Below are 26,801 nucleotides of genomic sequence, written 5' to 3' on the forward strand. Positions count from 1 at the left end.
GTTGGGGTGGCCGTGCAAGTGACAAACATGTAAGTGAAAATTGCGGAATACTGAAAAAAAGATGTAGTGCTTGTCGGTCGAGGCATTGACATGAAAGAGAATGTTGGTTTGATGTGTGCTGAAGTAAATTTACCTGGATTCACCAAAGGCGGCTCTCAGTTGCCAGTTCTGGAGTTTGAAAGAACATGCAGTGTCGCACATGTGAGAATTCTAATGGGCCTAGTGAGAAACAAATACAGTGGTACTTCGGAGTTTGAAGTTTCAAAGTCCAAATTGTTCAACCTCCAAAACATTTTTTCCCATAGGAAATATTGTAAATGCAATTAATCCATTACCAAGCTCCAAAAACAGAAAATTCCTATTTTAATTTATATTTATATGTTTTCCATTTACAATACAGTACATTATTTAAACAATAAAAATACCGTACCTGTTGTGGTGTGATGGCATCAGTGGATGATACATGCTGTGTTAATGCTAGCTTTAGTTCAGTGCTGAGATTGTGTATTTTACATTGGGCATATTGTTAGACTACTAAATGGTCCTTGCGTGCGTTGTTTAACGTCAGGCACGTTGTTGAACAGCTAAGGGGGGTCCTCGTGCCAGTATTTACAGAAGTAGTCACAGTAGTTACAACGGCGTGATAATCTTCCTAATTCCACTGTGCTTTGTAGCACTGTATGTTTTTCTTTGCTGCCACTGGCACTGTTGTCTTTTTTTGGGCCTATGGCGAAGAAAATTCAAGGAAAAATCAAAATGCACTCGCGAGTACGGAGCACCTCCGGAAGTATTCACGATCTGACTGGAAATGAGCAGTGCATCTTCTCAACTACTGCAACGTGAGCATTCGGCATTGCTCGGCTTCACTTGTTTACCCGTTTTCAAGGTACGGTCGGCTTAGCTTGCTTTGCTTGGGTGTTCGAACTCGAGACATTTTTTACTCATATGATTTTTTTGGTTGAAGTCCGAATTGTATAAGTTCTGAGACGTTCAAACGCCGAGGTTCCACTGTACAGCATTGTATCAGAAACGTTACCAATAGATTATTTACTGAGTCATGGTGGTGACACACCTGTGGTAGACAAAATTGTGACTGTTTGTTGCCGTTTGGCAAATTTTTGTGCTTCAGTTGTTCCTTTTAATCGACATAGATGGATTTGTATCTGTTACATTGAACATAAACTTTGTAAGACAACACAAATTGCTTTTCAGCATTTCATTTTTAATAAAAATACAGAAGCAGATTTTATTTTTTTCTGACTCTTTATTAAGAGTATTTGTGCAGTGTTATGGAACACAGCTTGCAAACACAACATATCTTTAGTTCTGTTAAATGCACTCCCAATTTTTTTTTTTAATAGAAGCATTACAAGACATTATTTTCTTCCAAGTTTTCACTCAGCTATGAGGTGAAACAACCCCTTTATCACTGCAAACCATACGTTTTCTATATTTCCTACAGTACTATTTCTTCTTCTTTATATTTGGCATGTGCATTAGATTTACACACTAGGCTTTGGTCTGGAATACAATTTCCCAATCACAACTACTCTCTACTGGCCTGAGCACATGTTGCAATTTCCACATTTACACTTTGTTCTTCTGCTACACTGATCTCAAATATGCAACTACAATATGGCAAAAGGTCATGGCTTGCTATGAGTGTACATTGCTAGCATTGTTAGATGCATATTTAGCTGAATACTTGCGTATTACTGACAAAACCGGTTTGTCTTCTTCAGCTTTGCTAGAAAAGTATCAGATTTCTCATCTGTTGGTGGCAACACGGAGCGTAGCATATGTGGATTCTGGTCAATGTTCTTGATTTCACTGTATTCAACATTAGTTATACTTCTAATGTTACTTCTAAAATACTTCTTTAATTTGAATATTATGCAAAGTCGAATACATTCGAAACAATGCTATTTATGAGAATTCTAAGCATTCATGCATTTCTGATATTTCCCCAATGCAACGCAATGCAAATGCTTCCTTTATGAAAACAAACGGTGTATTGTATTGCTTTTGCCTCTGACTAGCATACAAACCAGGCGGAGTGTTACAGTAGTCAAACCACATTTCATCACATTTTGAAATCAAAATAATCCTCACATATCAAATTACAACGATAAAAAATTCAACGCTTTTCAATGAGCGAAGCTCCAATTCTCCCCAGCCGGCCTGCACTTCCTGGTCAGTGGTGTACGCAGGCTGCAGAAAAGAAAAAAGCCTAATCGTGATTGGAGAATCGTTTCCCCGCTTCAACCAACCAATCAGTGAGCAGCAAGAATATGCATAAATACCCTGCTTCAGCTCGATAAGCTCAGCCTCATGGTAGTGTCTAACTAACTAACTAACTAACTAACTAACTAACTAACTAACTAACTAACTAACTAACTAACTAACTAACTAACTAACTGACTGACTGAATAAATATATAAATAAATAAACAATTAAATAAATACCTGGGAGAGAAATACCTTACATTCAGCATACAAATTGATACTGATTACTTTATTTCACAGACCAACATTTTATGATAGATTGAAACGGCTCAAAAGATAAAACTATATACACATACATTTTTCAGTAATTTAAAAGCACTCAAAATACTATTAGATCAGTGATTTACAATAGTAAAATGTGCCAAGGGAAAAAGTATTAGTCCCTTATTTATTCTTTCGTTTCTTAAGTGACTGAGGATTTGCCTGACCACGGTGTTACTATCCACTACTATATTCTTCATGTACATAGCACACCTGGTTCTGCAGAGTTTCGCACAAACAGCTAATGTAATGGTTTAAAACAATTAGATTTCTTTGGAAGATATGTTATTTTCTTTCAAGCCATGCATAACAGTGACATCAATTTTCTATGCAACGAGTCAGTCACAATTAACGAATAACGCTAGTTTCTGTGGCTGCTGGCTCGTTTTATACAAGACGGACCTGAGTGAAGACAGTTGGCGCAATGTGTTGGGTAGGTGGGGGCGTCACTCAGAAGCCGCATTAACGATCTCTTTTTACTTGCTAATGCATTCCGCCATGCAGAAGAATTTCCAGGGTGTCGTCATCACTTCGCGCGGTCTCCTTACTGTTTGACTGACTTTCCGTGGCAGTCGGCACTTTTCGGTCTTCAACAACTTGGTTCTTTTTCTCAACGGATATGGTTGTTTCGTGTTGGGTACATGGATGCACCAGCAAATCTGATGGAACTTCAAAATTTGGATTATATTCCATTCCAAAAATGCGTGCACATGAAGGTGATTTCACTAAATCACTTAGTGAGGAACGTCGCAGACTATGGTTAGCCAAGATGAACAGAAATTACTCTTAAAATCTACTCAGATCACTTCATTACAAGTGAATTAGTTTCCCTTTTAACGTTTGTTCTTTTAAGCATGTTTACACGTTTGCACATTATCTTAGTCCGTTCATGTCCAGTCTAGCCTAGATGCTAAGCCCCACGTTAGCTGCTGGGGGCTAACAAGTACGTAATTTTCTTGACATGAAATGACAATACTTGTTGGATCACAGGCAAACATTAAACTAATTTTTGTCAAACTTTTAGTAAAGATTGGTTGTTGAACTAATGTGGTCAATGTGAATATTCCATCAAAGTGAAAACTCGACCTGTTTTTCATATGAAAAAAGAGATACATCCTAAGACTACGTATCTTGTACAATATATCTTCATATATCTGCAGTTGACTCTTGTCGTATAATATGTGTCTGTGTAAATGTTATTTTGACAGATGCATCACCTTTTCACTGATTTCAGGTCGCCTGGCTAACATGTATGAACGATCCAGTCCAGACTGGTCACCAACGTTAAAGCTTGGGGAAACGCTGACTCTTACCAAATCCCAGGGAAAAAAAGCAGAGATAAACCAGAAAAGGTAATGATGTATCATCTAACTTAAAGAACAATGACAGGGTTAGTGTAATTAATATATAATGGCTAGAAACTGTAAATTTGAATAAATACTGTAAATGTTTATCAAGTATGATAGAATGCATAGGTCCTCATTACATTACCATTACTTTTGATAGCCACCTGTTTTTCCAATTAACTGATTGATTTCAAGTTGTACGTGGTCTTCAGTTTATGTAAATATTTCATTAAACAGATTTCTGAGAGCGGTGGGACAAAACAAAGGAGAAGCACCTTGCAACGAGAGCTCTTCTTGAAACCCGGGACAGCTTTCGTCTTTTATCTTTCTTCTGAGGACCTCATTTCACCTGAAGAAAGAATAGCAAGTACCACCATTGACAGCGAACCTTACTGCTCCATTCCGCAAGTAACCCAAAGTCAGTTAGCCAGTGACGTTCAGAGACTCTTGGCAGAAAATATGATGTTACGGGCAGAACTCGATTCTTTGAAATTAACGCAGAAAAGTTTACAAGGTAACAATGAGAAAGTTAAATACTTCACTGGCCTGCTGAACTTCAAAACCCTCATGCTCCTTTTCAATATGGTGTCACCCTTTCTCTGCACAAAGAATATCCGCATAGGAATGTTTGAGAGACTACTGAGGACCTTAGTGAAACTGAAGTTGAATGTTCCTGTCAAAGACTTAGCATATACATAGTATTCACTGACGTCACGGGATTGCGAGGCCGCCACTCATGGCGGGGCAACTTTTCAGGGAGTCCGCTTTGCTTCTATTGTGTTTACACCAAATGTTATTTTGTTATTGATGAATGTCACCCCCAGATTCTTCTATCGTTGCTTGTGTAAGCAAGACGTATGCGGATGATTTAGCTGAACATTCTTTGCAGCGTAACACTTTGAAACGTTTGGTTAGTGGAATCGATTGGTTTACAAACATTTGCCGATACTTCCCGAACCCGACGACATGGCAACTTATGCTCTATGGTAGAATGGCTCTCAAAACATGGACATTTGTGCGCCTTCTCTACTTTCGCCTTTTCTTGGTTGTTATGTGCATTTATCAATTGTGAATTCAAAGTAAAGAATCTCGGCAAGTTAGCTAGTTGCCCGACCGCGCTAGCTATGCTAGCTGCACTAGCATGTTACAACAAAAACAACAACATTGTTGATTCATCACTTAATTTCGTACACTTTAACAACAAATTCAACTGTTGGGCTGCTGGGAAAGGAAAATACCATAAGAGACATTAAGGAGGGTATTTGGAAAGATCTCAAAATTAAACATTTTGACCACAAATCTATTTTTAGCCACGGCTAGCGGTATCATGATCACATTATGTTAAAAGCATTTTTACCATCTTACATTGACACTTACTTAATCAAAATGCTCAAAACACACTTTGGTAGACTTTGTCGGTTGGAAATCCTTTTGATGCATCTTTGTAATTCTGGACACTTCTTTGTCTTTCCCATTCGACATTCCATGGACAACTGGCACACAATGTGGGGCAAATGACGGCATGTAAATACTATCTAGAAGTTTCATTTCACATCTTTGTTCTCCCAATTTTGCACCCGTGAACGGCACATGTGTGCACCATTGTGAAGCAGTTTGTGAAAATCCGGAATGAATGAACAAAATGACTGAATCAAAGTAACTTGTAGCAAGCAACACGAGCGCTCCTTAGCATTTGCTTGCGTTGTATTGCCGGCCGCTTGCCACACCAATGGCGTTTTGGGTAGGATAGGTGGGGGTCTGTGACGTCATGTGAATACTAATGTATAGATTCAATACATCAACAACTACTGTTTCAAGAATATTTTTAATTGCCATACATATATTGTATGTACTTAAATATATTGGCCTGAAAAAGAAGAACTGCACAAGACAATGCCTATAGAATTTCAGTCTTACTTTTCAAAGAAAACTGTAGTAATAATAATTGATTGTCTTGAAATATTTATTCAGAGACCAAAAGGGCTCATGTCCAGAGCGCAAACATGGAGCGGCTATAAACACCACAATACAGTTAAGTACCTAATAGGCACACGGTTTAATATCATTCATTTCGAATGGTTAGGGAGGAAGAACCTCAAACAGGTTCATAACAGAACAGTGTGACATACTAAGCAAGCTACAACCAGAAGGTCTGGTTTTATCTGATCGTAGTTTTGATATTTCTGATAGTGTTGGTTTACATTGCGCGGAAATAAATGTTCCAGGATTCACTCGTGAAAAGCCTGAGTGATCTGCAACAAACATCGAAACTATGCGAAAGATTTCGCGAAAGAGAGTGATTGGACTTGTGTGAAATAAGTATACAATCTTGCAAGGCAAGCTGCCCGTTGACTATTTGATGAGTGAAGCTGGTGGCGTTTGTTGTGCATTAACCAACATGTGAGAGTCTGTTGTTGGTTTTGATTAACTATGTGACCACTGTTTAATTGTTTGGATCTGTCATGCAATAACCAACATGTAAGACTTCTGTTGTTTAACTAACTGTGAGGAACTTTGTATTAAATATCATCCATGTCAATTAAACATTATTTTTTATTGATATGAAGAATGTTACGACATACTGTTTGAACCTTGTTCCATCCACATGCTTATTACCACATCCCTTTAATACAAGTGGGAAAATAGTAAAGTGGTTTGGTATTCCTCTTAATGTTGACGCACTTGAAGTGTAGGAACCCATGCAGACAGTTTTCATTGGCACACTTAACTGTATTCCTTACATTTGTTTCTGACATTTCATCACAAACACAACGGAGTAAACTGCTTATACACCTGTCATTTTCAGCTGCTGACCGGCTTAGATTTTTTTTTCCCTTCCCAATATTTCCAGATCCAGGGTAGGGTCTGGTTCAATCCTCTGGATGAAAATTCCAGTGGCACTCCATACAACAACATCAAGGCATTCTTTTTGTGTAAATATTATGTTAACTTATAGTCTGTACCTGATACCGATACTTGTGCTTTTCTATCAAGCGTCCGTCCTTGATGTAGCCCAAATTTTTTAGCACATTAACTCTTGCTAAATCGGGATTTCACTTCAGCAAGTCCTTCAAACTGTAACTAATTACAATTCCAAAGTAATCTACCCAATCCTGTTAGTTATTCAATGCCCTGGCACTGAGACCTGCATAAGTGTGGGCTGGTTCTCTCTGTGGTGTGCAATAAAAGTATAATAAAATTGTTATATTGGGATCAGGATATACTGGATACATTTGATGCACAAATGGTGTTTATTTTTTAAATATAAATTGTAGGTCTAATGAACATTAATAGTAGCCACGCAGTCACGTATGCAAACTCTAAAATTAAGCAATTATGATCAGTGTATACAAAAGTACTGTAGTCTGTGTCTAAAGATCCACCCTCCAATGATGATGATGCTAAAAGCATTGACAACACTAATGATATTACCATGTATGTAAAATAATGAACCTTTTCTAGTCCTACTCTGTATTTAACACGTTGTTTTTTTAAGTCAGCTATATGCGTAAGTTATTTTCAATAAGACAGGAAAACACAATATGAATAAAAACAGACACAAGTCACAGGTCTCGATCGTGTTTGCTGCTCCTAGAAAATGTTGTCTTGTTTCAAAATAATCATCAGTGCGCTCTTGTTTACACTCTGAGTGCTTGGATGATCATGTAACTTAATACTTTAAACATTTTTTGTCAAATAGTATTTTAGTTTAAACCATTTTATTTTAGAAATGAGTCAGGAAATTCGCCGAGCAGCGCTGCTCACGACAGCGTAGAGGTGAAGTCTGGAATCTCTGCAAAAGAAATGCAGGAAGTATACGACTTTTAAACAGCTTCATTATGAAAATAAACACGTGTGCTATCTATTAAAATCATTTTAGGTTATTTAAATTGCTTCCAATGTTATTTTTCATCATTTGAAGTGTGCAAAGAAAACACAAGTGAGGATAGTTTGTCAGCGCGCCGTGGAGCAAACTGTCCGATTGACTCGCCACGGTTCTCATGGTGCGTTTAAGTCCCACCTCTTGCTCAGTAATAACCATCAAGCCCGTTAATACGACAGATAGCAGGCATCATGGCAGAAGTAGCACCAGCCCCGGCTAAAGCGACCAAGAAGAAGGCGTCCAAACCCGTGACGAAGAGGGTCGGACCCAGCGTCAGCGAGCTCATCGTCAAGGCCGTGGCCGCCTCCAACGAGCGCAATGGCGTCTCCCTGGCTTCCCTCAAGAAGTCGCTGGCGGCCGCCGGCTACGACGTGGACAGGAACAGGTCCCGCGTCAAACTCGCCGTCGTTGGCCTGGTGACCAAGGGAACCCTGGTTCAGACCAAGGGCACCGGCGCCTCTGGCTCCTTCAAGATGAACAAGGCGGAGGGGAAGTCGAAGGTGCCCACTAAACCAGCCACTAAGGCAGCTAAGAAGACCCCCGTTAAAGCCAAGAAGCCCGCCGCGAAGAAGGCGACGCCGAGCAAGAAGACCAAAACAGCGGCAGCCAAGAAGACGGCAGCCAGGAAATCCCCCAAGAAGGCGGCGACGCCCAAGAAAGCAGCCAAGGCGGCCACCAAGAGCCCCAAGAAGGCGGCAACGCCCAAAAAAGCACCCGCGGCCAAGAAAACCGCCGCTAAGAAGAGCCCCGCCAAGAAGGTGGCCAAGCCCAAAAGTGTCAAGAAGGCAGCACCCAAAAAGAAGTGAGGCAACATTTCTATCCAAAAAAGGCTCTTTTAAGAGCCACCACAACTCCTTTTAAAGAGCAAATATATTCCTTGTCATATGTTAATTTAATTTATTGTGTTATGTCTGATTTTAATACATATGCTGCTATGGTTGTCTTTAAAGCACCTCCAGGGCAGTGCTCAGTTCTTGTCTTAATTTATTTATTTTTTTTTTTTTTAAAAAAGGCAGCCAGGGTTTTAACCAAAACAAAGATCAGAAACATATCACTGCAGTCCTTTAGGCTTTACACTGTATCCATGTTAGCTGTATAATAGATTTCAAAATTATAATGGTTTAGGTCCTGAATATATTCGAGCAATGCTGATTGAATACAAACCCAGTAGGGTTCTGAGATCTACAGGCCAACTAGTGGAACCTAGAGTACTTCGAAGTAAATATGGTGAACCTGCACACTAATGGAATAAGTTGCCAACAAGTGAAGTCAGCCCCGAGTGTAAATGCTTCTAAATCCAGGTTGAAAACTTTTTTCCCCCACATACCCTTTAAGGTCTTAAATCACGTTTGCCCCATTTTTAATAGTAATTATTTTTTCAATATATTTTCGTCAAATGTTTCTAAAATTTGTGTCTAATGTTTCAACATTGTCAATCTATGTTCTTTAAGTAAATGTTGTAGCTTAAGTTTATTTTTTACTCTGTATGGTAACTGTGTTTGTAGATGCTTATTTCCTCGATTAAATCACATTCGAGTTCCCTTGAGTGTTAAATGGGCTATATCAATAAATTTGCCTTATGAAAATAATTTATTCAAAATAAACTTAAAAAGAGAAAAATTCTTTAGTAGAGTAGTGAGTGGCTCTTAAAAGAGCCGTTTTGCGGTTGTGGAGGTCACAGGTTGGGTTTTACTTGGACTTGACAGCCTTCTCGGTTTTCTTGGGCAGAAGCACGGCCTGGATGTTAGGCAACACGCCGCCCTGGGCGATAGTGACTCCGCCAAGGAGCTTGTTGAGCTCCTCGTCGTTGCGGACAGCCAACTGCAGGTGACGGGGGATGATCCTTGTCTTCTTGTTGTCGCGGGCTGCGTTGCCGGCCAACTCCAAGATCTCAGCGGTCAGGTACTCCAGCACGGCCGCCAAGTAGACAGGGGCGCCGGCACCGACGCGCTGAGCGTAGTTGCCTTTACGCAGCAGTCTGTGGACACGACCGACCGGGAACTGGAGTCCGGCACGGGAGGACCGAGTCTTGGCCTTAGCTCTGGCTTTGCCGCCGGTCTTTCCTCTGCCGCTCATTTTGATAAGTCTTTCTGGAGTGAAAACTTGAAGAAACTGTACCCTTCGATAGAACAAGTCCTGCTTTTATAGATGCGAAATGCGCGGGATGTTTTGAGTCAGGCCAACCAGGGAAGAGGTTTTCAGCGCGGAGAGGAACTTTGCATTTTGGCGGCCAGTTTGAACACAATTCCCTCCAATTGGCAGCGAGCCTTTGTGGCAGGAGGTCTGTCTTCCGGCGGGGCTGAGTCAAGCAGGAGCCGCGCACCAATCAGAATGCGCCGCTCTGAGCGCGCGTCACTCCTGCGCAGTCGAACCAAACGGTTAAAAGCCACTACCGTGTCATTTTAACTTCACTTGGTTACTTGTGGAAGGAAAAGCATTCGAAGATGGCAAGAACTAAACAAACAGCCCGTAAGTCTACCGGCGGCAAAGCCCCTAGGAAGCAGCTGGCCACCAAGGCAGCCCGCAAGAGCGCTCCGGCCACCGGCGGCGTCAAGAAGCCTCACCGTTACAGGCCCGGTACGGTGGCCCTCCGTGAGATCCGTCGCTACCAGAAGTCCACCGAGCTGCTTATCCGCAAGCTGCCCTTCCAGCGCCTGGTCAGGGAGATCGCTCAGGACTTTAAGACCGACCTGCGCTTCCAGAGCTCAGCCGTCATGGCTCTGCAGGAGTCCAGCGAGGCTTACTTGGTGGGTCTATTTGAGGACACCAACTTGTGCGCTATCCACGCCAAGAGGGTCACCATCATGCCCAAAGACATCCAGCTGGCACGTCGGATCCGTGGAGAGAGAGCTTAAGCTTCTACAGTCACACAACAATGGCTCTTTTAAGAGCCACCACTCTTTAACTAAAGGAAAATTCCCACCATGGCCGTAATGATGTATGTTATATTAATAGTATTAGTGTATTAAGAGAAGTTACTGTGTAATGAATACAGAAATTAGGAAGAAAGGCGATTAGTGTAAGGCAGTCTATATCCCGCCCCCTTGTATTTATTTATTTTTATTTTATTAATTTAACGGTGATCAATGATCATTAAAGAAAACATCATGTGATGTACACTTAAATACAAACACGTTCGAATATAAGCCTTAGATAACACTGCTGTGCAAGAGCCAATCGGGAGGATTTTTTTTTTCTCTGGAGCAACTGGAGCCCTTGTGCTGATTGGACAACAGTTTCCCCGCGACAACTAGCCAATCAGCGGGCCGCATGGGTGAACATAAATATCAGTCAGAGACAGTGTGTTAAACGCAACATCAAACTTTATGTACAATTATTTCTGGACTTGCGCAATGATCCAGTGTGTTAGTATCCTCAACCTTTTGGGTTGTTATAATTGTGATTTCACTGATGATCTTTAAAACTTTTCATTCCATTTATGTCTCAGTATCCAGAGGCTTCTGTATTAGTAAACTTTGCATTGCGACCTCAAAGAGAGTAAGCGGTTTACAACGCTATAGACTGGTAAATAATTTGAAAAAATGACAACCAGGAGTGGAGTTAAAAATACTGTATAAATAAATACCCAATTGCGATCTATGAGGTTACCGCCCAACGCTCGCTATTTATTCTTTATTGCAAACCTTATGAAGTGAATTCAGATATTTGCTAGTACATTATATTGAAAATAATTGCTCAAATAAGTGCAGACTGAGAACTCAGTCTTCAGGTGGCTGCCAACCTCGGCAGTGGTTGTCTTGTAATGAGCACACAGCTGAAGATGGGTCGTATTCGGGGGCACCATGCGGTCATTGCTAACACACTACCCTACTCAAGAGACTATCTACAACCCATTAAATTGTTGTGCCGAAATCATTTTTAAAAAAAATTGGTGCACGTCACAAATATATATATTTTTAAAGCTGTACTTTATTTAGGATCAGGTACACGTTTTCATTTCAACACAATTTTTTTTTAAAGCTGTACTTCATTTAGGATCAGGTATACGTTTTCATTTCAACATAAAAAGTCAATTTCAATCAATCATTCACCTATGCACATTAAAAAAACAAAATTACGTAATTGTATACATTGCTTTGAGTGTTTTAGCACGAGTACTAATTCTCAACACTTGTCCACACAAGATTTATAAGCAGATAGGTAAAATTGAGAAGGTAGATATAATACAAGAATGTAAATTATTTAAAATCAGTCATAGTAAAGTAAACACATTTAATATTAAACACGAAAATTTTAATTAAAAAAAATGGGGCAGTGCACATTAATTAGCATTCACATGTAACCATATAACATGCCAGATTATAGCCCTCTGCCAATTTAATCTGTAGCCCCTTGCCTGGTTGATATAACATTTTGAATACAATTAAAAATGGGGTAAGTAAAGTCAAGATCTACAATAAAAGTAAACATAATTCTTTCAGTGGTTGGTAGGCATCCCAAAAAAAAAAAAAAGATGTACATTCTACAACTGTCCGTTCATTTTGCTGACGAATGAGGCGGAACCAGACGAATATGGTAAAGATGCTGTCACTTCACCTTGCCATGGTAATACACATCTACATGTGTTTGATTGTAATATTTTATGTATGTGCATTTATTTGCATATAAACCTTTATGGTTGTGGGTTTCTGTAAAATTATTCATCTCAAGATTATTTTGTAAACTACTTCCGGTTTTGGGTCACACATTTACTTCCTGTTTGGACACTGTTGCTCGTATAATGTAGGTGAGTGAGGGTGTTTTGTTTGTTTATTTAATGTTTGAGTCAAAATTAGGATTGTAAATATTGACTGGAAATACGGTACTATGGATATCTTTTAGCTTTAATGGTAGTGGTGTGGTTCTTGACTGGAGTAGATGCACTGCTAGTGCTGCAAATGATTGTGGCGTAGAAAGTAGTCGAAGAAGGAGAAGGTGATGTGTCGGCAGAGGTGGACAATTAACAAAATTTTGCCAGCAAAACAGGCATTCGTCAGTGACGGACTGACGAAATGCCCGCCTGTTTGTCGGTCCTAAAATGGTGGTGGTGGTGGTGGTGAAATGTGATGACAGAAGCGTGGATAAAATAGCACGATGGAGTGGCAATTACAATTGGGTTTGGCTTGAAAAATATGGACTGACGATGAAGGACAGGCACCCAAGCCGCTGACGAATGACAAACAATAGACCAGAAACGTTTTTGGAAATTACCCGCCTCAGCTTACTGTGCCATCGTTTAAATGTAAATTCTTATATGAGATCATATCAAGCATCATTGATCACTCTTATTCTCACTAGAACACTTGTGTCCCTTAGCATAACTCTTACTTAGGAATCTTTTACCACAAACCGAACAAGCAAAAGGTTTCTCACCAGTGTGGGTTCTTGTGTGTACATTTAAGGCTCCCTTCTGAGAGAAACATTGACCACAAACTGAGCAGGAAAAAGGTTTTTCTCCGGTGTGTGTTCGAATGTGTGTTACTAAGTGTCCCTTCTGAGAGAAACGCTGACCACAAACTGAGCACGGAAAAGGTTTCTCACCAGTGTGGGCTCTTGTATGTATTTTTAAGTATTCATTTGTAGAGAACCTTTGGCCACAAACTGAGCAGGAAAAAGGTTTTTCACCAGTGTGGGTTCTTATATGTGTTTTTAAATTTCCCTTACTAGAAAAATTCTGACCACAAACGGAGCAGGCAAAAGTTTTCTCGCCAGTGTGGGTTCTTGTGTGTATTTTTAAGTTTGCGCTCTGAGAGAAGTTTTGACCACAAACCGAACAGACAAAAGGTTTCTCGCCAGTGTGGGTTCTTGTGTGTCTTAACAAGTGTCCCTTATCGGAGAAACTTTTACTGCAAACTGAGCAGGCAAAAGGTTTCTCACCAGTGTGTGTTCTTGTGTGCACATTTAAGATGCCCTTCTGGGAAAAACACTGACCACAAACTGAGCAGGCAAAGGGTTTCTCACCGGTGTGGGCTCTTGTGTGTATTTTTAAGTATTCCTTTGTAGAGAAACTTTGGCCACAAACTGAGCAAGCAAAAGGTTTCTCTCCTGTGTGGGTTTTTATGTGTGTTTGTAAATTTCTCTTACTCGACAAATGTTGACCACAAACTGAGCAAACAAAAGGTTTCTCTCCAGTGTGGACAATCATATGCTTTTCCCAAAAAGACTTGTAGCGAAACATTTTCCCACACTGAGAACATTTCCAACATTTGCTGTCAGTGTGACATGTCATATCACCCTCAGACTGTTCATCGTCATCAGTGTGAGAAGAGTGTGACATGTCGTCACCATCAGACATTGGAGCTAAACGGCTGTCTGCTTGTGATCCTCCACATTGCTCGCCATCAATTTCTGTTGCCATGTGTTGACTTGAGCTGCAGCTTGGAGGCTCCGCCTCTTCATATTGACCTTCAGTCTTCAAATGGGCATCAGTCACCAGCAACTCTGTGAAATCTTCCTCCTCTTTAATGTATGGTGTCAGCTGCTCCTCTTTAACTTGAAGAGGCTCCAAATCCTCCTCTTTAATACTGGGGAACTCTGGCTCCTGCCTCTCAGGACGAAGATATTTTTCACAGATCTCTGCAGGACACAAGACACGCATGGTTTGGTAAAGTCAGTCTGTTGTGTCTTTGATGTTGTGTATTTTATATATGGAAATCACTAACCGCTAACACATCAGATCTGTAACAGTAATTGTTCCAGATATAAAAATTTAAAAAATCTCTTCACCTCATTTGTCTTCTAACAGACTAAGCCTTCGTGAAGGCCAGGTTTTTGTGAATCTGTTAAGTTAAAAGAAAACAAAAAAAACATGCATTACTAATAGTGTGTCGTGATCGTGAAGTGAAATGGAAGAAAAAAATATAGACCAAAAAATAATTGCCTTCTCTTGCAAATTTTACCATCCTAATTTCACATTAAACTGCTAAATCTGGAATTAAGGTCTAATAAAAGAGGAAATAAGGCGCATCAGTGTTTGCTTGAACACCTAACATTAAATTCCTGCATGGCTGACATTCATCTAGTCTACTGGGCGGCGAGTCTACTGACTGCTCACCTTTTTTCTTTTTTCTTTTTTTACAACATATGTCACTTGATGTCAAATCCCCAAAACAATTGACAAGTGACAAGGAAGTGAACAACAGCTGATAACATCAGCCTGATCAGCCCAAATAAAAAACTGTCACAAAGTGATCCTCACTCTTCACTCAAATAGTCGTCCTCCTGCCAACAGATGCTTCAACCTCATCCAACCCTATATTTTCCACACTCAAACTACACAAACGACGGAGTCATCAACATCACCACAGACCTCTCCAATATGTAAATATTGAAATTCAATTCATGCACACTTGCCGGGCCTGGCGAAAGAGTAAGCAACACAAAAACAAACAATATGATGTGTAAGTAATGGTCCAATAGAATGTTTGGCTGATCATGTTTTTACTAGTAATTCAATGTTGTGGTATTTGTAGTTGTTGGGAACCGTAAGTTACAAAGAGGGGGGAAAAAACATGCTGCCCCACTAGAAGGAAGAGATAAATAGCAGGGCTTGACCTGCTTTTTCGGATTTAAAAAATATAGTAATTACATTAAAAACAAATATGGAAATGACTAGTTTTTAAATATGACTGAAACTAACTTTAACATTTTGCACCCAATTTTGTAAACCACACTGTCCTTGCCAATAGTAATTCACAAGGAAGTTAACGTGTGATTGCAGTTCATTATTTGAGCTCTCAAAAAAATAGAAAATTTGTCATGTACAATGCCTTATTATCTCTTTATTTATGCTTTATGTTTAGAGAATATGAGAGGTGGTCAAATCAATTTCTGAGGCAACTGAGTCTTCACTTTATGTTTTCATAATTGTTCAGATATACTGATTGTGATCTAGTAAGTTATTTAAAATTTTAATCATATGCAACATAACTATTGACGTTGGTTATTGGAATGGTAAACTATTTTAGATACATTAATATATATGAAATATGCATCTACATTAAAACACGGTAAACTAAAGTGGGCCGGTCTGAGCCATGAAACTCCAGGGCTGAAAACGAGTCCCAGTCCGGCCCTGCTCACAGGTGTCATAGGACTTGTGACTTATAAGTTCGGAATTGTCCATCGTGTTGTTTTGAGCGTGAAACAAGGAGTCATTTTACCCACTTTTTGAAGTCTTTAAATTGTCATAACTTCCTCAAATCTTTATCTTTACGAAATTTCAAAAACATTTTATCCTTATTTTCCGGCTCTTTTCAGTGACGTTCGTCTTGAAAGAAGATTTGACATTTTTCTTTTGTCACGTACCTACAACTGGAGGCCTATTGCAAACAGCGCTCAGCAGTTGACGTTGTCGCTCGTTTTCCTCTTGTGCTCCACAAAGCTCTTCTTCGTACTTGACTGTACTTGCGTACATTTTCACGTGATAATCACGACACTTTAGACTCGCACTTGATCTCTGCTGAGTCAATGTGTTGATAACAAACGCGTCTCTATTGTTGGCTTTTAGCAAGCTAAGCTAACGTAAAATAAGCAAGACTGAGATGCGTCAAGGAGAACTGAGACGAATTAGCCGCACACGAAGACGATATTTGACTTCACTAAAGTAGTGATGGACGCACTGTGTCGACGTTTGAGTACATTCAGTGCGAATTCATGACGAATTATTTAATGAAGCACGAATGGCTACATCCTGATAAAGAGTAGCTCTGTAACGTGCAATCTACGGCGAGTTCATTTAGACAAACTTCATGCCACTGGTACTCCACATCGGCAGATTTTGAGACTTAGCACGACGCCGCCTGCTGCCGGTGTTTTTCTTCTTGTTTTTATTAATTGCGTATTCTTCATGAATTTAACAATATGTCCTTGCAGGCATCTTATATGTGATATGTCCTCTGACGCTGCTTTCATTGTTACTATTATGATGCACTCGTTATAACTGGCTAAATGTAATTTATTTGGTTTGTGGTTTATGCACTTTACATCAAACATTGCTGATGATCCAAACACAATTTCGTTGTTTTCTGTGACAATGACAATAAATCTTGAAATCTGAATCTGATTGTAAGCAACGTGCATGTGCATATACCGCCATCTACTGTATAAGACAACACTCTACAAAACAGCTTCGTCGCCCTCAAAAATTTGACACAAAACTTAATAATTTCCTTGCAAAAACACAGATTGACATATCTCCGCACTCATGAGCCAGTTGATTAAACACATATATCAGGTGTGCAAACATACAATCGCTTTATTGTAGACAAATTAATCAGGTTTGAGCGTAGCCCAAAGACGCCCGTGCAGACCGTTGAAGCAACAGGGCGGCCATCTTACCACTCCCACCCCGCGAGAAGACTACTATTCAGTAGGCCTATATACTATACGTATACGTACAGATTAGACAAATATAGCTCGTATGCGCTTAGTTTAAGGCTGGGGGGGGCGGTGGTTGGCAGGGTGGTCACTATTTTTTAACAAGTGGATGGTATGTGCTGTTTTGAAGACACCTTTTTTCTTTTATCGCTCAGTTCCTTAACTTCCTTAGATTCCATACCCAATATTAGATTTAGGAGATGCATCTTTTGTTGAATTAGAAGGATAATTCTTTAAAAAATACAAGTTTCCTCCTGTAAACATCATTAAGAATATAATTTGTATTTAAGGCAAGTTGTAAAATGTCTGAAGTCCTCTTGTTTATGTTTAACCAATTTAAAACATCATAAATCCTGCTGTTTCTACTAAGTACTGTCTTAAATACTCTCCAATTTCGATACTGTAAATCAGGCATGCTGATGAGCTGATTATATGAATTAGGTGTGCTAGTGGGTGGAAACATCTAAAACCTGCAGGACTGAAATTGGTGAACCCTGCTGTAAATGTAGAGGATCGTATGCCAAGAAATGTTTCTTGGGAGTGGTAATATGGCGGCCTTGTGGATTCAAAAATCTTGGGCTATCGGCTATCCAGTAATATATACAGATCAGTGGGTTATATCCAATTAGCATTTCTTGAATGTATTCAGGAGACAAACCATTACTATAGATCAGTAGTAGCAGAATTTTGAAATCTATTCTACAGATGACTGGAAGAGAGACAGTAAAGCCTAAAGGACTGGAGTGATACGTTCTGATCTCTTTTGTTTTGGTCATAATCCCAGCAGCAGTTTGATGCTCTTTTGAGAGAGTCCAAACAAAAGACCATTACAATAACCAAATCTACTGAAGATAAAAGTATGGATAAACTTCCCCTGGTCCGCTTTGAGCATGCAACTCTTTACTCTATATATGTTTTAAAGCTGATAAAAGCCTGTTTTAGTGATTGATTTGATATGACAGCATCCCAAGATTTTCTGACATGGTCTTGGATTTTTTAAAATTTTATATTGACTCAAAGTGTTTTTTAACAGAAACCATCTTATCTTTATTGCCTAAAACAATTACCTCCATTTTGTTTTGGTTGATCTGAAGGCAATCTTGGTTCATCCAGTTGTTAATTTAATTTAGACAGTACACAACATTGAACTGTTATTTGGGGGACAATGATATAAATATAGCTGTGTGTCACTTGCATAGCCATGTCTACTATCTAACATATCTAACATTGCCATTCTGAAGCGTTTGACCCTTGGGTAAGATACAGAAATAACAAAATGGGACCAAGGACTGACGATCCTTGAGGGACCCCACGTCAAGGCCGTTCGATCAACTCAGCGCAAAAAGCAGCACAGCACAGATCAATTTAGCTCATCTGTGCTTCAGTAATACTTAGCAGTATTAATAAATGACATATATGCTGTAGATTGTAGTTTGTGTGACAAAAATAAAATATTTTCCTCTTTTTTTCTCCATCCAACCAGAAAATTGTCGGAGTCAATTTTGTTTACGAAAGTTTTGGGCATAAACCAAATTGTTCATAAACTGGGTCATTTGTAACCCGTGGCTCCACTGTACTGTATATAAAAATGGAATAACTTATTTTTAGAAGAGTTGTATTTTATTCAGGATCATATTTACACTTTCCCATCTTATCAAGAGTCAAAGTTTCTTCGCAGTCTATTTCTAATACTCAGTCACTTTGTGTGTTTTAGCACAAGTGCTAATTCTAAACATTTGTCATGAGACTTGAAATGGTCATTAAAATGCAAGAATATATACAATATACTATACACGAAGGGAGATGTAGTACAAGATTGTTTAACATTAGCATCATGGTTATTAGTTTCAAGAACAAACTTCTACAGTAAGCCTGGGAATATTTTTATCCATTCAAGCCATCCCATTCCCTGGGGACCGAAATCACTCACAACTGGACTGTTCTTGTTTCAAGGCAACTGCACCCGTCTCAACTCTTGCGTAGTGTGCGGTGTTTGCTAATTGTATTTGGAAGTGGCCCATCACTGGGCCACTGGTTTTGATGTGAATCTAAATTTTAATCACAGTTGTGTGGCAACTAGAAAATCAAAATACACAACCTTTCACACACATTAAAAATGCATTTCTGGCCCGCCACACCATCATCAAACCTTACAATAAAGTGTATAAAGTATACATTTATGGTTTACAACTATTCTTAATATTTGCATGAGTGTGTGTGTGAACTAAAGGGTGAATGAAAGCTTGTGTATGTGAACAGTACTTCCTCACAGAGTACGTTCAAGTGAATAAGGTCCAATTTTCAATGTATTCCTATTTTTGTCTTTATTCTTGCCCAAACATAACAGAGTACCTTTCTTGGAATAAAATAAAAAAAAATGTGATCAAGCACAACATATTGTACGGAGAGCCTCAAGTACAAGTCAGGTTCAGAAACATTGGGCCTCATTCACTAACAATTTGTGCACAAAAATGTGTGATTCATCAATATATTCGTACTTGAATTTGTGCGTATTCTGCAAACAAATTTAGAACATACACAGACCATGCATGCACACAAATAATGACAAAACAGCTTCTAAAAAAACCCAGTAAAATACAAATATTTTACCCAATACACACAACATACTTGGAACTACAGTCATATATAAACACTAATGATCATTTTAACAATATTAACTTAAATCGTTAATTTGCTAACAAGTTGGCAAATGTCCTAAATAAACATGAAAAGGAAACTTGTCACGTTAAGCCTCGTTCCGTTCAAGTACTTATATGTGCTTATTGAATAACTAGCACAAGGTTTGAAACTTCAAATTGTTCTATCCAACCTTTTATATGTGAACTGATGAAACCTGCTCAAATATTAGGCCAAACGGCTTCTCAGACAACAGGATGAGTCAAGTGGCAAATGAGTAAAATCTAACTTTAGGTTTCATTGATCACTTTTACTTTTACCAACACACTTGTGTCTCTTAATTTTACCCTTCTGATAGAATCTTTCACCACAAACTAAACAGGCAAAAGGTTTCTCACCAGTATGGATTCGTGTGTGACTTGTCAAGGTTCCCTTCTGTGAGAACTTTTGACCACAAACTGAGCAGGGAAAAGGTTTCTCACCAGTGTGCGTTCTTGTGTGACTTGTTAATGTTCCCCTCTGTGAGAATTTTAGGCCACAAACTGAGCAAGCAAAGGGTTTCTCACCTGTGTGTGTTCTTGCATGACTTCTTAAGGATGCCTTTTTAGAAAATCTTTGACCACAAACTGAGCATGGGAAGGGCTTCTCTCCAGAGTGTGTTCTTACATGTGATGTCAAAACGTGTCTACGAGAGAATCTTTGACCACAAACTGTGCATGCAAAAGGTTTCTCTCCAGTGTGTGTTCTTGTGTGTGTTGTCATAGCATGTCTACGAGAGAACCTTTGACCACATTCTGAACAAACAAAGGGTTTCTCTCCAGTGTGGGTTCCTGTATGACTTATTAGGTTTCCCTTATGAGAAAATCTTTGCCCACAAATTGAGCAGGCGAAAGGTTTCTCTCCAGTGTGTGTTTTTATGTGTTTTGTCAGAGTACCATTTTCACAGAAACTTAAATTGCATACTGAGCAGACAAATGGTTTCTCTCCAGAATGGGTTCTTGTGTGACTTTTTAAATATCCCTTATGGGAGAATGTTTGTCCACATATTGAGCAAGAAAAAGGTTTCTCCCCAGTGTGCATTCTTGTGTGATATATCAAGGTTCCCTTTTGAGTGAATCTTTGACCACAAGTTGAGCAGGCAAAAGGTTTTTCACCAGTGTGTGTTCTTGTGTGTCTCCTTAGGTTTCCCTTTTCAGAGAATCTCTGGCCACAAACTGAGCAAACAAAAGGTTTCTCCCCAGTGTGGCTAATCATATGATTTTTCAAACGGCTCATATAAGCAAAGGTTTTCCCACACTGAGAACATTTCCAGCTTTTGTTGTCACCATGTTTCAAATCACCTCCAGACTCTTCACCATGATCATTTTCATCACCACCACCACCACCATCATCATCATCATCATCATCATCATGCAAGTGTGACGCTGAGTCGTCACTATCTGATAGTGGCGCTATGAGTTCGTCGGCTTGTGATCCACCACAGTGGTCTCCATCACCTTCTGTTGTCACGTGACTCAAGCTGCTGCTGTTGTTTAAAGGCTCCGCCCCTCCGCTCTCCTCACCTTCGTCATCATCTTCACACATCAAAGGGACGTCAGTCAGTAAGACCTTAATGATACCCTCTTGCTCTTCCTCTTCAATGTGCAAGGACTCTTCCTCCTCTTTGATGTAGGCAACCTCTTTATCCTCCACTTCCTCTTTAATGTGTGGGGACTCTTCCTCCTCCTCTTTGATGTAGGCGAGCTCTTTATCCTCCACGTCCTCTTTAATGTGTGAGGACTCAGACTGAAGATCTAACGATAAAGGCCCAACATCTTTACTGAAATCTGCAAGGCACAAGAAGACAAAAATGTGAGCTATGTGAGCTAAATCTTGTAGCTTTATTTGCGACCTCCTCGGTCTTTGATCATCTGTTCACATGGCCGTGCTTCCAACCAGCGATCCCATTGTGGAGCTGAGATAAACAGGAGGAGCAAGGAGTGAAAAATCATTGTACAAATGAGGCCTCCATGTTGTCATTTAATGGTGACGGCAGTTAAAATGCCATGTCTTTGATGTGTCACAAATAAATCAACTGCATGTCTGAATTACTATCCCAACACACCACTATGCTTTCTTTCATAAAGAATCAAATTAAACTCAAATATGATCAACACCATTAGTCATTGATGCCAAGTCCAACCCCTACCATAATATCTCATAAACATTCTGGATAGTTTCTCAGGAACATTTTAATTTTGTCAGGAACTTTTAAGGGTGTATTTAGACCTCCACTGTTTGGTCCGCTTTAAACGGACCAGAGTTCGTTTTCCACGCTAATCCGGACCTTTTGTGCAGGTCTGAATACACACAAACGAATCCTGGTGCGGACCAAACAAGCGGAACGAGACCCACTTTCTGAGGTGGTTTCGGTCCGCTTCCAAACGCACTCGGTGCGGTTAGTTCGCAGTCTGAATTCAAACCACGGCTGCTCCGCTCCAACTGCAGGACATATGCGCCTTTTTGGGCTTAACAAGCTACCGTAGCCAAGCATCGAAGGGGGGAAACATTTCCCGGTAGTGAATATTGTGCTAAATTCATTCATAATCATCCGTATTCTGTTTAGCCATGCTGCTGTCAGCATGTTGTGGGGGCTGGGCACGCGGAGCGCAACTGCTCCTCAGGTTACTGCACGCAATCGACGACGCGTTCCAAAATTAGGAACAGCGTTGCGGAAACTCCGTTGAATGAGCTACTCTTGATGCTCGCAAATATCTTGCATCTAATAACGCCACAAATATGCAGAGCAGTAATGCAGCACGTCGAAATGTCATGTTTTTCCTCTATTTCCGGGTTTGGTTCTGCCTTCAGCCCTCGTTATTTTTTGTCCAATGGGAGCACGCGGGTTGATGTGATTACACAATATAGTCCACTTGCAAAAAGCACAGTGTGAATATGAACCGCACCAAACAAAAATAGAGTCCGCAGTTGTTCCGGACCAAACAAGCAGACTAAAGGACTTTTCTGTTCTGAAAACACCCCAAGTCTCAGCCTAAATAAATACATGCCACCAAAACTACAAACAATATTTTACTTCTTTGAATAGTTTTGAGTGACAAAATACTAACCTTTTTTCTACTTAATTTTTTACAGTCTTAATTTATTCCATACGAATAACACATTACAATAAATTAATGATCTTTTATAGGGACAGACCAAATTATCTGCCAGACCGATTATTATCTGCGCCAATATTCTGCATTTTGCCGGCTATCACCACGACGTCAACCCCACCACCACCACCACCACCTTTTTATTTATTTATTTTAAAAAATCTGACAGACAATTAGAGAAAAGTTTCAAACTGTTTACTTCTGGTTTTACATTTTAATTAACTTTATAAGAGATGCTGCTGATCCTGAGAGCCTCTGCACCTTTTGTTGTTTGAAATAAAACAAAGATAAGTGACAGTTTAACATTTTAGTTATTTTGAAATTTGGGAAAACTATTACCGTAGAAAACTTGTTTTAAGACATGCTGATGACCCTGAGAGCTCCCTCACCTTTTTGTTAGAATTTTAAAACCAAGATGTGTTTCGTATAAGATTAAAAAATAATCTTTTTTTTATTTTTTATAAAACTTATTTCTTTATTTATTGCCAATATTTCCCTTTTACTATTTTTTTTTAAACTGCCATCAAGTTGTCCATCCATCCATCCATCCATCCATTTTCTTAACTGCTTGTCCTCACAAGGGTCGCTGGAGCCTATCCCAGCTGGCTTCGGGCAATAGGCCGGGTACTCCCTGAACTGGTTTCCAGCCAATCACCGGGCACACAGAGACGAACAACCATCCACACTCACAATCACACCTATGGACAACTTGGAGAGTTCAATTAACCTGCCATGCATGTCTTTGGAATGCGGGAGGAAACCGGCGTACCCGGAGAAAATCCACGCAAGAGAGCATGCAAACTCCACCCAGAGACTGCACTGAGAGGCGGACGTGCTAACCATTCAGCCACCGTGCCGCACCATAAAGTTGTCATTTTATTTTATTTTTGTTAGAATGTATATTATTGTCATTTGGATGTGGGGGAGTCTTTAGGTTGGCGCACATCCAGACGTTTGTGCGGCTTCAGCATTGTAACTTTACCGTAAAAAGAAGATAGCGATGTTGTCGTAAGTGCATGAACATTTTCTCTTGGTGCTGATTTTTTGTACCAGATCTCGGCAGTTCACTCACTCACTCTTTTCTATTGGATTTGTGCGGCCAGTGAGTTGATTATTTGTTTTATTGTACATTTACAACACCTGTTAAACCCGTCAATGCAGCCGTTCATACCTATGCCAAACAGTCTTAGTTTGTCGTAAGAGTCAAAATGCCAAATGTAATTGGGTCCCTTAGCGAAACGGAATAGTTTCGGTGATGGAGCCGCATCTCGTTCCTTCATTTGTATTTATTTCACATGACCGAGACAAGAGCTACGTTATCAGCAGCGACCCAAATCAATTGAAGTTGACGAGTGACGACACTCGAAAAGGTTAACATAAGTAAAGCTTTATCTCCTGATTAGAACGTCCAACAATGTGCAGAAAAACACTGTGTCTGTGTGCAAACGACTACTTTATTTATCATAGAATAACAAACCCAATGACATAACACTGCACTGTGTGCTTACTGAATGCTTGTGGTTATTCTCATTAATCCAGCTCATTGACCATTTTTTCAGCGTTTCAGTTTTCGGCCAAGCATTTCTCATTTTCGGTTTCTGCCAAAAATGTTAATTTCGGTGCATCCCTATTAAATTAAAAGTTTTATAGTGTCAAGAAAAACTGTGAAAATCTTTGCAATCTTTATCGGACCATAATTGTTAATTAATAACCAATTTTTGGTACTTTTTTTTAAATTATAAATGCTAATTTATTTAATAATATATATATATATATATATATATATATATATATATATATATATATATATATATATATATATATATATATATATATATATATATATATATATATATATATATTTATTTATTTAAAGAGCATTCACTTTAACAGTTATTTTTCATTAAACAAATTTTGACAAATAACAAAATATCATGAATTTAAAACAAAAGCGGCAGGGAGGATGTACTAAAAAAAATTAAGGTATAACATTTTACAATGAATAAAGTATAATAATACCAAAAAATGAATCAATATTACAAATTACAAAGCGAGAAGCAACAAAAAGTAGTTAAGCAGTAATACAAGGACAGAAGAAAAATAATTTTATTTGGGTTATTTTGGTTCCTTGTGCAGTTCTTCAAGAATGTGCCCGCTGGCTGCATGTAGCACAATTAAATCTATCCAACCCACCTTGGAATTAAATCTCACAAATAAATTAGTTTTAAGATGACGTGAATGACAATGAAACGAATAATTGGAAGCAAATTCATATTAATGTACCCGACGCGGTACGTGATGCTTGCTAGTGTTGGCAACAAGATTTTGCAATTTTACCCATAGGAAATTATAAATATGGTCACCACTAAGTATTGTTTTAAAACGCATTTATAATATGAAGTGTTCCTGTTGCACCCTGGATTGCTTCATGTCACTCAAATTGCCCTGCCCCCCCCCCCCTTACATTCTTATCAACCACAGTCTGAAAGAAGCATATTTTAATAAAGACCAAATCAGACATCTTAAAACATAAAAAGTCTCATTCCCCCCAAAGAACAGTTCTTTAAAATTCTACTGAAGTACAGTAAGAAATAATGTGTACTTCGTTACTTCCCTCCAGCTTCTGAACTGCTTCAGCATTGTAACTTTACCGTATGTTATTGTATATTTACTGTAATTTCATTTTCTGACTAAAGAATGGTTTCCCTTGGCATGACAAAAGACTCTGGGGAAAAAAGCCAACAAGAAGACAAAAAAGGCAAAAGTCTTGCTTGCATTTCCTCAAATAGGCTATTTAACTGTGAAACTGTTACACTTATGTTATGCAGCATTCAGATCAAACCATTTTATATGCTGACTACGCGCCTGGGTCCACCATGAGATCCAAACATTATTGAATGTAATGAAATCGTCACACAGGGTTAATGTTAAGGAATTAAAGTACAGTATTTCCGAAACAAGTGAGACGTGAACAAACCTGCTGTGTGTACTCCAACTCGAGGCGTCTGTTGTTGACGATGTCCCTCGTTCTCCTCTTTCGTTCCGCAAAGTTCCTCCTCGCACTCTACTGTCTTTCTTGCACACATTTTGATACGACGATCACAACATTTTACGCTCACACTTGCTATCAGTTTAGTGCAGTGTTGCCCACACACTTTGCACACTTTGTTAGCGGCTAGCAAGCTAGGCTAAGCTAAACTAGGCCGAAACCAAGAGGCTTCAAACTAAGTGCACATAGGCGACTTTAACAGAACACAACAATTAATTTAGTTACGTAAAACTCCAGCGAAGTAGTAGTGGACATACTACGTCAAAGATCCTGTACGCTCGGTGGTATACAAATAAGCTTTAGTGAGCGATAAGGCACTGCGACACGCATGCGCAACATGTCGGCCATCTTAGTTTTTCCCCCCTCAAAATCTTTATTGAAAGTTGTATAAAACCTTAAAAAAGCATTTGCCTTTCTTGCTCATTTGTTGTTCTACTCGGCTCTTTGTTTTTAGCTAGGAGAGAATTCATGACAATTTTGCACTTCTGAAAGTGTTTTTGTTTGTTTGTTTTTTGGCAGGGTTTTTAAAGTTTTCAACCGATGGATACCATTTAGGATGACCCCTTAGTGACTGTTATACAATCAAAAATGCCCCCCAACGAAAAGCCATACCGAAAAGTTTATACTATTTCAGCTACGCTTCATTTAGTTTTAAAAAACGTTGTATAATGTCAGTTTTCTACCTTATTTGACACAAGGAATCAAATTCTGATATAGTCTTCTTATTTTAAGTAAATATTTTAGGGTAAGTGCATTATCATAGTTATCTTTAGCTAAAATAAAATGTCAATATCTGAAAAAGTCACACCA

At 39.2% G+C, this 26,801-nt stretch overlaps 5 protein-coding genes and 1 pseudogene across 5 annotated transcripts; 3 read left to right on the forward strand and 3 right to left on the reverse strand.

The window, feature by feature from the left end:
- The first annotated feature begins 3,063 nt into the window (after window positions 1–3,063).
- LOC144034205 (uncharacterized) lies at window positions 3,064–6,461 on the forward strand. The gene is made up of 4 exons (XM_077542789.1): window positions 3,064–3,262; window positions 3,781–3,898; window positions 4,130–4,579; window positions 5,976–6,461. Exons 3-4 carry the CDS (start codon window positions 4,352–4,354, stop codon window positions 6,141–6,143), a joined length of 396 nt encoding a protein of 131 aa, XP_077398915.1. The 5' UTR covers window positions 3,064–3,262; window positions 3,781–3,898; window positions 4,130–4,351; the 3' UTR covers window positions 6,144–6,461.
- Window positions 6,462–7,502: 1,041 nt separating this feature from the next.
- Window positions 7,503–9,189, forward strand: LOC144063760 (histone H1 pseudogene; annotated as a pseudogene).
- A 258-nt stretch (window positions 9,190–9,447) lies between these two features.
- On the reverse strand, window positions 9,448–9,851 carry LOC144063769 (histone H2A). The gene has a single exon (XM_077585607.1). The coding sequence runs from the start codon at window positions 9,849–9,851 to the stop codon at window positions 9,465–9,467; it is 387 nt and encodes a 128-aa protein (XP_077441733.1). The 3' UTR covers window positions 9,448–9,464.
- Window positions 9,852–10,219: 368 nt separating this feature from the next.
- Window positions 10,220–10,670, forward strand: LOC144063765 (histone H3-like). Its single transcript, XM_077585602.1, has one exon. It carries the CDS (start codon window positions 10,220–10,222, stop codon window positions 10,628–10,630), a length of 411 nt encoding a protein of 136 aa, XP_077441728.1. The 3' UTR covers window positions 10,631–10,670.
- A 1,015-nt stretch (window positions 10,671–11,685) lies between these two features.
- Window positions 11,686–16,512, reverse strand: LOC144063752 (uncharacterized). The gene is made up of 2 exons (XM_077585590.1): window positions 16,083–16,512; window positions 11,686–14,351 (listed from the first exon to the last, which is right to left on the reverse strand). The coding sequence occupies exons 1-2, from the start codon at window positions 16,189–16,191 to the stop codon at window positions 13,048–13,050; spliced, it is 1,413 nt and encodes a 470-aa protein (XP_077441716.1). The 5' UTR covers window positions 16,192–16,512; the 3' UTR covers window positions 11,686–13,047.
- A 2,442-nt stretch (window positions 16,513–18,954) lies between these two features.
- Window positions 18,955–26,330, reverse strand: LOC144063748 (uncharacterized). The gene is made up of 2 exons (XM_077585585.1): window positions 25,920–26,330; window positions 18,955–21,616 (listed from the first exon to the last, which is right to left on the reverse strand). Exons 1-2 carry the CDS (start codon window positions 26,026–26,028, stop codon window positions 20,088–20,090), a joined length of 1,638 nt encoding a protein of 545 aa, XP_077441711.1. The 5' UTR covers window positions 26,029–26,330; the 3' UTR covers window positions 18,955–20,087.
- Window positions 26,331–26,801: the final 471 nt, after the last annotated feature.

Source organism: Vanacampus margaritifer, chromosome 14, assembly GCF_051991255.1.
Source record: "Vanacampus margaritifer isolate UIUO_Vmar chromosome 14, RoL_Vmar_1.0, whole genome shotgun sequence".
Lineage (NCBI taxonomy): Eukaryota > Metazoa > Chordata > Actinopteri > Syngnathiformes > Syngnathidae > Vanacampus > Vanacampus margaritifer.

Coding starts and splice junctions, on each gene's coding strand:
- LOC144063748 (XM_077585585.1), bottom strand. CDS start 26,028: ATGTGTGCAAGAAAGACAGTAGAGTGCGAGGAGGAACTTTGCGGAACG. Junction 21,617..25,919: donor AGTTGGAGTACACACAGCAG/GTTTGTTCACGT, acceptor TGTGCCTTGCAG/ATTTCAGTAAAGATGTTGGG.
- LOC144063769 (XM_077585607.1), bottom strand. CDS start 9,851: ATGAGCGGCAGAGGAAAGACCGGCGGCAAAGCCAGAGCTAAGGCCAAG.
- LOC144063765 (XM_077585602.1), top strand. CDS start 10,220: ATGGCAAGAACTAAACAAACAGCCCGTAAGTCTACCGGCGGCAAAGCC.
- LOC144034205 (XM_077542789.1), top strand. CDS start 4,352: ATGATGTTACGGGCAGAACTCGATTCTTTGAAATTAACGCAGAAAAGT. Junction 4,580..5,975: donor ATGTTCCTGTCAAAGACTTA/GCATATACATAG, acceptor TCGAATGGTTAG/GGAGGAAGAACCTCAAACAG.
- LOC144063752 (XM_077585590.1), bottom strand. CDS start 16,191: ATGTACGCAAGTACAGTCAAGTACGAAGAAGAGCTTTGTGGAGCACAA. Junction 14,352..16,082: donor CAATAGGCCTCCAGTTGTAG/GTACGTGACAAA, acceptor TGTGTCCTGCAG/AGATCTGTGAAAAATATCTT.